The sequence below is a fragment of the Amphibalanus amphitrite genome, unplaced genomic scaffold (genome assembly GCF_019059575.1).
Source record: "Amphibalanus amphitrite isolate SeventyFive unplaced genomic scaffold, NRLGWU_Aamphi_draft 000930F_arrow, whole genome shotgun sequence".
Classification (NCBI taxonomy): Eukaryota; Metazoa; Arthropoda; class Thecostraca; order Balanomorpha; family Balanidae; genus Amphibalanus; species Amphibalanus amphitrite.
In genome coordinates this window covers 272,950-283,046 of record NW_024882424.1, presented here as the reverse complement: position 1 = coordinate 283,046, position 10,097 = coordinate 272,950, and the positions used below count along the sequence as shown (strand labels likewise).

Sequence of the window (10,097 nt, the reverse complement as noted above, 5' to 3'; positions counted from 1 at the left end):
CCAAATCGCAGACGAGTGCTCCGCTCTCAGAGCTAATGTTGCGCTCGCGGGAGGTCCTGTGCCGGGGACGCTGTTGTTGAGCTGCAGGCGCATCCTGCAATGCCCGCGGGCAGGGACAGAGGAGCCGGCGGCGGCGGGGCAGAGTTCGCGCTGTTATCGGATGAAGTCACAGATGAGACGTACGTCGGTACATTCTGTACGCGATTGGGACTCGTCACGCATTGGTCACGCAGCAAACTGACTATCGAGCCGCGCGGACGTGCGCTTTGTTGAGCGCGAGCCGAAAGGCTGTTTAGGGAAAGTAGTTATGGTCGTTGAAAATCATCTGGATTCATGAAACCGTTCGAATGCTGACTGCTTAATTAACGGATTTGTTTTAACTTGTGACCAAGCAAAAAAGTATATTTATGAATCGACTCTGTTAGGATATGGTTATCTATACATGCCGGTGCCGTACCTATAGGATAAGCCTATAAATGATTCGAAGTGATGCGACCAGAAAAACTGATGAATAGGACGTCAACGTTTGCCTGCAGCTTTGTCCACTGCAGCAGGTCACGCTCCTCGAGCTTTCACCCGTCGGCTACGTATTGATGCTGACGTATGTTGATTGCCGTCTTTTATATGTGTACTTTCAAATTGAAATAAATCATGAAAATTGTATTTGTTTGCAGGGATAAGCTTCGAGCGTATGCATTGAAGGAGGAAAAGGAGCAGGAGTTGAACCGGATCTTGCGCAAAGATCGCAAATCTGCGATATACCTTGGATCGCCTTACGAGGTAGGCATCTTATCTGCAATTATGCTTCAGATTATATGTAGATATTGCAGCGATTGCATTCCAAGGGTACGAAATAAACGTTTTTATCTCACAAGGAACGCATAACATACGCATATGTTACGGCCCGTTTGAAAACCCGGCCCGTATTAATGCTGCCCGGCCCGCATTAATACTGACCGGAGACCTGGCCCGTATTAATACGGGCCGGTCAGCATTAATGCGGGCCGCCTTGCCGGTCGGTATTAATGCGGCCGATTTAGGTGGGCAGTATTAATGCTGCCCACCTTTTATTTCCAAACTTATCCGTCTGCTGCAAAATCAATTACATTAGCATGTTTTTATAGACGGCGGCTTACTGATAAAAGTTGAACGCCATGTGTAAATATTCGCCAACCCCGCCTCGAACCCACAACCATTCGATTACAAGACCGGAACATATACCCCGAGACTAGCGAACAGATCGAAAGGCAGTGAATTGGGCAAGCAGTTCAAACCAGTGCTCGGCAATGATATGGAACAAAACGTGCTCGAGAAAATAGATGCTATTATACGTGATTAACCCGCGCCCCGCTGGGGGGGGGGGGGGCAGAATCTGCCCCCCTCCCGTTTTTCGCCAATAACTTCTAAACGCGTTACGCCAGCGACGTCAAACTTTCGGTACCTTAATATACATCAATTTGACACGTTCCCTGAAAATTTGAGCGAAATCCGTCGGAAAATTTTTGAGAAATTGACGTTTTAGTGACGTCATGTTCGCCATTTTCGCCTAAAAAACGGCAAAATTTCAAACACCGCTCACATCTTCATTTTTAAAGAAATCAAGACGTTACAAAAAAGGTTATGCGTGATTCCACTTTGTCTATCAAATGGCTATCTCGGTTTTTGAAAATTTTGGATTTTGGCCCAAATTTTTTTCTTAAAAAAACTGACTTTTTTGGGAAAATAATTATACAATCCAAAATTTTGAGTGTATAAAAAAACGAAATATATGTCAGAGAAGTGGTCTATGTGCACCTACATAACAATTTTTAGAAGAATCGGTTCAAAAATGTGGGAGTTATTCAAAATTTTATGACGTCACGACACACAAAAATTTTGAAAAAATGATTTTTTTGGAAGTTCTAGACCTCGTACGGAAACAAAAATAGCACCATTCGATTCGCCGTGAAAAACTGCATCAGATAGACACCTTTTTAGGCCTTAAAACCAATTTCAAAATTTGACCTCACTTGACCTGACCTTGACCTGACCTCAACCTGAAATTTATCCAGAGGTGGTCCATATCACTTATTGAGTGTGCCTATTGAATTCTATGAGTAAAGTGACCCATAAAACATTTGTCGCACATGCCCTTTTCAGTATTTTGTTTTTGGTGACCTGACCTGGCCTGACATGACCTTGACCTTGACCTTTGAATGACATTGTATGCAACGAATATTGCCTTGGTAGTCTAAGAACACGTATTGGGCAATCAGTCTCAGTCCATTCTTCGGCAACTACGGTGCAAGGCCGATACTGTAGAAACTTGCATTGACCTTGAGACAAAAAAAAAACCCTTGACCTGACCTTGACCTGACCTCTAACCTACTTGAGCAAAAAATTGGACTCTTAAGATCCGCCTTGTTGAGAGCTTTCGATTGCCGTTTTCCCCGTCTTTCTACGACCATCGGTTCGGAAGTTAGACAAGGGGGGCAGAATCTGCCCCCCCCCCCCCCAGCAGGGCGCGTATGGCTGAATAGCCCAGCGGGGCGCGGGTTAAAATAGTTCAAAACACCATTTAGAGAAAACAAACGAGGGTTTATCATAATTTTGTAGAGACAACCAGCAATATTCATCTAGACGTTGCCCAGGGTAATAAAAGCAGGTCTAACACATCGCCCAAGGTCACCTCAGGGAGTGGCGACACTGCCGCGCGCCCATTTCTTCCATTACCGCTGGAGGACCGACAGTGAGTATCAGCGTATCACGCATCTGTTTCATTTTCTGATCTTAATAACTAGTGATCATAAAGAGTATGGCAACTTCATTTTGAAAATGTCATAATTCGAGGAATTTAGCACTGATTTCCACTTAACCCTCGCACTTATAGGGGGGGGGGGGTCGAACGGACCCCTCCCTCGTTTTTTTTTTTGCGAATAACTCGCGTAAAAAACGGCCGATCGCGACGAAACTTTCAGTACCCTCGAGTTATTCAATTTTACATCTGCTCTAAAATTTCATAACCCTGACCCAAATGACCTTTGACCTGTGACCTGATCCTCGAGACAATGTTTGGCCGGAATCGCAATTCAGCGTATGTTGGCTCATAATATCTGCGTGTTTCTAGTCTTGTGGTTTTAAACACTGGAACATGTAAAATGATGTTGTACCAATGCATTATGGTGGGTGTCAAGGTCATGTATGGTGTAAGGTCAAGGTATGGTTGGTCTATACGCTGAAGATACCACGAAACAAACATTTACTAGCCAACAGTCAGAAAGTAGGTATAAAAGACATTTAAAACCACTGCAGGCCTACGCAGCATTTGCTAAGACATGGAATAGAGACTAGTTGGCTAGTTTTGATATGGCCCGAGTTTTCATATGGCCGTGAGGAAAAAAGTGGGCTGTATTAATACTGCCCGGCCCGTATTAATGCTGACCGCCAGGCGGCCCGCATTAATGCTGACCGGGGGCCGTATTAATACGGGCCAGGTCTCCGGTCAGTATTAATGCGGGCCGGGCAGCATTAATACGGGCCGGGTTTTCAAACGGGCCGTAACACATATACTTCAATAACTAAGTCGCACTATACCTACTTTGAAAACATGAACGACATTGTGGATAAATGTTTTATCTTATCGTTATTCGTTTATTATTCACACGAACGATTAAACGAGTTGAACTTATTGCCCAGAGCCGTTCACAATCTCGCACCTCACTCACATCAAGCATTACGGCATTTTAATGCCTAGGTATATAACACAAAGTTAATTTTCTGGGTTAATTTTATCCAGTTACCTACTTTGAATTCATCCCATCGTCTTCCTCGACACGACGATTGCTATGCCACGGGTCGCGCCTTGATGACATTACGCGTCCCTGGGCAGCTCATGGGTGACGTGATGCACTACGAGCGACGGGCGGGCGCCGGCCGCGCCCTGGGCCACGACCTCGAGTACCTGATCTTGCACGACAACGTGTCCGTCAGGCCAAATAATGAGCCAGAGGACGAGAGTGACAGCGCCGACTACAAGCTCGTCATGATCCCCAGCAGAAATCCAGGTGAGAATTAAAAACACCAGGTGGAACCACGGAATGGGATAAACATAAGAATAGCCAACAGGAATGTCGTAAATGCACATCAGAGAAGACATGCTTCGAGACCAAAGATTGTGCTGTGCTGATTACTTAAGTACACGCCCATGCGTTATAATGGAAACGGTCAAACAAACCTGCTGACGGTGAACCTGAGCTGCGTCTGGGTCTGAACACAATCTGGTACCTACTTCCCAAACCGAGCCGAGAGTCTGAGAACCGCGGCACATGTACTATATATGTAATCCTCTGGCGTTATATCCTCAGCACCGCCGAGGATAAGCAGAATCCAAATCTCATCTTTGCATTCGGCCCGTCGGGGAACTTTATCTTGTATCGAAGCCGCGTGTCTGACTCACGGTGCCAAGCAGTCTAGTGGCCAGGCATTTTTATTGAGGGAGTTCTAACCAGGAACAGCAGCATTTGGAGCCGTAGCCCGTAACACTCGTGCCAGACGACCATATTAGAACAATACGAACTCTATTGTAAGCTCACTAGCTCCGCCTGGGGAAGTGAACTCTTCCTGAGCTTCCCATTATTTCCCACAGGGTTCACGCAGCTGCAGCTGAGCGGCGAGTCGCTGCCCGACGTCCCGTGTCGTCCCCGTCTCTCAGTCGCCGGAGGTGGTGACGGCTCCCGGAGCGGCCGCTCAGCGTCCGTCTCCAGCCGAGACCGGCCGACAGCAGCCTCCTCCGCCAGTCGGAGAGCCTCGCTGAGACGCACCAGGTCGGAGAGCGTGCTGAGTGACTCAGGCTCTGACAGACAGAGGGGGACGGCTAGAGGCAGGCGCAGCAGCACCGTACCTGAGGAGGCATCGGAGGAGACCGGAGAGCCCGCGCCGCGCGCAGAGGTGGGCGTCTCAGCAGAGCTGGCCCTCCCTCCAGCCGACCTGGCAGGGGATCGAGAGGCTACTCCGAACGACGACCCAGCGAAGGCCTCACAAACCCGTGGGGACGACTCAGCCCAAACTAGCCTCTCCGATCGGGGCGCGGCTGATGGGATGAGCAGCTCTGCCGAGGAAGAAAGATCGCAGGAACGCGGCGAGACTCCGTCGTCCACCCAGGATACGGGCGATCTCCGAGTAAAGGACGATGACCACGCCTCCGACCAGGTAACACACAGCTACAGCTACATATAGCGGGCTCTTACCACAACCATAGGTTTTCGTGTAGGAATGACTGCGCATTGAAATGTGATGCGTATGCAAAATGTATAACACTTGGAATTCTACTCTGAAATTTAATGTTAACTAAAGGTGTTCATTTTACAGGGTGCCAGTTCGTTTCAAAGCGCTCACAAGTCGTTTACGTTTTATTTACCAGCTGTATTGCATCTATCCAGAGAAGGTGCACGCTTTGCACTTTCGCAGTAACCGCGGGATATACGAGTATTTGCTGCTACCGACCACCTTTTACTGCCTTCTATGAAAAGGGCCTCTAAATCGGCTTGTTTTCGTTTTACATCACTACTATCATATCATAGACCTATAAACCAGTGGTATTCCACGTACGTACGTCTATCACAATCTCCGAGGATTTTTTCGTCCCTATGTCAATATTCAGTGAACGCTGACTCAGTCTTCCCAGTACGTGAGCGTGCCTGTGAACAGCCTTACCAGCACCGAATGCTAAACCCAACCAAGATTTTGAAATGCGCTTATTCGCGACATTTATTGTGATGTCAGTGGCGCCGTGCTAAATTATAGGCGGCACAGGACGCGGGCCATGCTTCTGGGTAAAAGTGGCGATAAATCAGTACTGGAATGGATCGCAGGTAGCTGTGCACTAGATCAAGTTCAGTTTCCCGAGCATTGGCTTTCCCCTGGCGTTGATAGCTAAACCAGTTGTCGGAATGAAAACCAGCGAATGGCCGGGAAGTGGCGCTTATGAAGATCTGTTGAGGCCAGATAAGGCCGTCATAAATTCACAGGTGCTTGACTCATAATCCGTATACGACCTAACCGAAATCAATGACATTGACTTCTTTGAAGTAGGGAAGCGATCGCTATTAATTTTACGACGTCAATCACTGCCACGCAAATGGTAAATATCATTTGACGGTAGTTGTGCCTGGTGCCAGCACACCCATCTAAAGCGTATTTACACCTTTCCAGTTGTAGCAATTGGTAAAATGTTTCGTCATCCCCAGTCGCTAGCGGAGCGGGAGCGTGCCGTTCTGACACTAATTCTGCTTTCAGCGTGTACCACCGTCTTCAAAACCATCCTCGAACAGACAGCGAAAACGAGGGGTCATAGTCAATTCTGAGGAAGCCGACAACACTGGACCGAATCCATCACCGGAAGCGTCTCTTTCAAAGAACCCAGGGACCGGTCACAGCACGGCAACAGAACCTGACAGGAAGGCGGCCGAAACGGTCCCCAGTCAGAGTGGCCAAGGCGGCGGCAATCACCCAGCGGTACCGACCCTGGGCGGCTGGATGCCTGGTTTTCCACCGATGATGACTTACCCGCAGTATCCTACTCCACAGCTACCACCGGGCTCACTCCACAGTTCACAGTATCCTGTGAACGCGTACCCCTACCCGGGTCAGTTCCCACAGTACGCTCCAGCTGCGGACGGTGCCCAGCCTCAGTATCCCGGCATTATCCCCGGGTATCCGTATGCGCTGTATCCCGCATTCCCACCCCACCTTGGCGTTTATCCGTACGCTGGCGCTCCCGTCACGGAGGCGTCTGCGGGCCACCAGATGCCAGGAGTCCCGACGGGGATGGTGCCAGGCCACTTTGGATACTACCCACACACTGGAGTGCAAAGTCCGGCTAATGCCAGCGACAGGGCGTCGGAGGATGAAAAAACCAACATTGGCGCATCCTCAGAGGATGATAGAGCAACCGTCGGCGTATTCAAAAAAGCACCTCAGTCGGCCGCGACCCAGGCCGCCACGAGGCAGAGGAAAACGTCCAAAGTCCAGCAGTCTGAGGCGGGTCTGATCCGGCGAAAGTCTGGGACTCAGGATCCGGAACCCGATCCGCACAGAAAGAGGAGTCTGAGTGAGCTAATTCGTTCGTCGGATCAGGCCTCCTCGGTCTGCAGCGAGGACAGCCACGGCTCGTTTGTCATGCTGCCCGACTCAACGACAGACGAGGAGTCCGAAGCGCCGGGCCACCTACCCAAATACTGCTTCCGCAAGTTTGAGATTATCATAAAAAACGACGACGACGACGATGAGGATCACTGGACGCCATCGCGAAAGGAGATCCACCGCTATCTTTCCTCGGAGCTTTTCGTCAACCACTTTACTGACCACTTCGGTGAGCTGGCGAAGCTGATGGCCCGTGATGTGTGGCTGAAGCAGGCCGACACCAACTTCCTGCGCGGTCCGACTGTGTTCTGCCGGGAGCAGCTGGCCGACGGCCTGCGCACCACGGCGCTCATCACTCCCACCCTGGTCTCCTCGAGCTGGCCGCGGGCGGCGCTCGAGTGGGGCTTCCGCGACCGTCCCAGACTGGTGGACATGGAGCGACGCATGCAGTACCAGTGGCCGCCCGAGCGAGTGGTCCGGGAGCTGTGTCAGGAGGGCGTCTGCAACCTGGTGCCGCAGGGCTGCTATGTGCGCGAGGGCCTGCGCGCCGCGCGCCACTTCAGTCCGCGGAGGATGGCCGTGGAGTGGGAGGTGTGCTTCCAGCAGGCGGACATGCGGCTCATCAGCTCCCTGGAGGCCGTCCACGTGCACTTCTGGGCGGTGGCCAAGCTGATGTTCACACACTTCCTGTCAGAGTTTCGGTGTCTGCACGAGCGTCATATTCGGCACCTCATCTTCTGGCAGTTTGAGCGCAACATTCGCGACTGGTGGCCCCAGGCGCTCGGTGGATCACTCGTCGAGCTGCTGCGGTCACTCGAGAAGAGCGTGCGAGAGCGCGAGCTGAAGCACTACTTTGTGCCGAGGCGCAACATGCTCGAGTCAGAAACTTCCGAGGGCCTGCTGCTGGCGCAGGAGCGTCTCCGGCGCATCCTGGAGAACCCGGTGCCCAACCTGCTGATCGCGCTCAGCCGTCTGCGCGTGCGCGGCGACGCGTTCCCGGAGTTCGACTGGCAGCAGCTCTTCCACTACCTGACCGTCAGCGGCACCGATCTGCTGAAGGAGGCGTCGCCGGCGCTCAGAGAGGTGCCAGGAGAGGTGAGTCGGCGCTCTGCGCACTTCGCGTGCGGCCGATCAGAGAGACGCAGTTTGATAGAGGGGTAAGGGCCAGTCGAATTAGCTCAAAGACTGTTGTGACCATTATGTTAAAAACTGCAATCAAATATTTAAATATTATGGGCGGAAAATGACCTTGGTAGTCGGCGCGGCCTAAAGCCCCAATTAACAAACAAAATGATTGCAACAAAATATTTCACGGCTAATTCTAGATTTGTCCCCTCATTTTGCACCCAACAGGCGTTTTACTAGTAAAAGTGAGGCGTCCTTTTGATAGAGGTCGGGCCTTCTCAAAACGATGGCAAATATCTGTCTTCAGTCTTCATAATAATGTCCTCTCTTCACAGGAACCGTCCTCGGACGCTGAGGACAAGGACAAAGATGACGATCCCATGTTCGTCCCCACCAAGGAGGAACTGCGAGAGCAGGACCGTCAGAGGCAGCTGAGGAGGCGCCAGGCGGCCGAGGCGGCGGCGGCCGAGCGACGGCGCCAGCAGCGGCGGCGGCGCCGGCCGCTGCCCGACTTCGCCGACCCCCACGTCAAGATGCAGTGGCTGAACGGACCCGACTCGCGTCTGCGCGCGCTGCGCGTGCTGAACATGTTTGTGCGTCACTTCTCGGCCATGGCTGAGCGGCTGCTGGAGCACGAGGCCCTGGAGCCGGCGCTCAGTTACGCCGACCACACGCTCAACCTGTGCCAGCTGCTCGAGGATCAGGCCGGCTCGGAGGAGGCCGACCAGGCCCGCCAGCGGCTGTGGGAGCTGCGCGCGCGCGCCGCCGCCCTGGTGCCGGCCACTGAGGATGACCTCCCTGAGCAGCCCGATACCGACCTGCTCGAGGTCGGAGCGGGCGGCAGCTCTGCGCGGGGGGACAACTGGACCCTGGGCCCGGCGGCCGGCCGCGGCGTCCGGAGGGACTATAACCTGGAGGAGGCGGTGGCGGGAGGCGAGCAGTCGGCGGCGTCCCGACCCGCCCGCCAGGCAGCCGAGGTGGCCACCAGCGCCTGATAGTGGCGCGGACGACCAGAGCCAACTCCGCAGTGGCAGGGAACTGAGATTGAAAGTGAGAAACTGAGGGTAAACATAGCGGTCCTTGTTTGCTAAATGAGGCAAACGGTATTATGCTCGACCCAAGCTGTTACCAAACCTTTTAGCCTTTAGGTTGTATAAATTTAATGTTATTCGCTCAAGAACGTTTTTAACGTTTTGCAGTTAGTTAGGTCAGCATCTTCTACTCGTGATATGGACATAAGTGTTGTATGTATTTGCAGGACTATACAGTGTTGTATGTTTTCAAGATGTCAAGATGGTTACGTGCACATTCATTGCTTTTGCATGTATAGGTATATATGTATCCCTTATTGAGTGTATTGGCATTTGAAGTGTTGCTTAGCATCGTGATAAATGATAGATAAGTCTTCAATGATAAAAATTTGAAAAAGTGCGTTCCAAGTAAAAATCCGTGCCTGGTGCACATCCCATTTCATTTTCATATTTGTGACGTTTTGTTCGCTTACTCTGATTAGATGTCTTATATATGAAAACGACACATCTAAGAATGGCGCTCTAACCAAACCGCTTGACTTATTGCTTTGAGTGACAAGCAATGTTTAGGTGGCTTTAGAATTAGGTACCTACATAGAAATACATGATTATTGTATGTACATAAGTGATATTTATCAAATCTGGATCGCAAATACATACAATATGGGCAAATTGATAAGTCAGCGATTATCCTGAGAAGAATCACGTTCTCAGCTGTGTAGTGAAGATATCTAATTATCCAACAGCAGTTGCCAGTCGGCCAGCATCTAGCAAAGGGCAAGCTTCAAATACCTGTCGCAAGATGGCACCAGCGTCTGCGCC

At 51.1% G+C, this 10,097-nt stretch overlaps 1 protein-coding gene across 1 annotated transcript; it reads left to right on the top strand.

The window, feature by feature from the left end:
- The first annotated feature begins 642 nt into the window (after positions 1-642).
- On the top strand, positions 643-9,895 carry LOC122368186. The gene is made up of 5 exons (XM_043341889.1): positions 643-780; positions 3,869-4,043; positions 4,625-5,187; positions 6,274-8,214; positions 8,580-9,895. The coding sequence occupies exons 1-5, from the start codon at positions 652-654 to the stop codon at positions 9,237-9,239; spliced, it is 3,468 nt and encodes a 1,155-aa protein (XP_043197824.1). The 5' UTR covers positions 643-651; the 3' UTR covers positions 9,240-9,895.
- Positions 9,896-10,097: the final 202 nt, after the last annotated feature.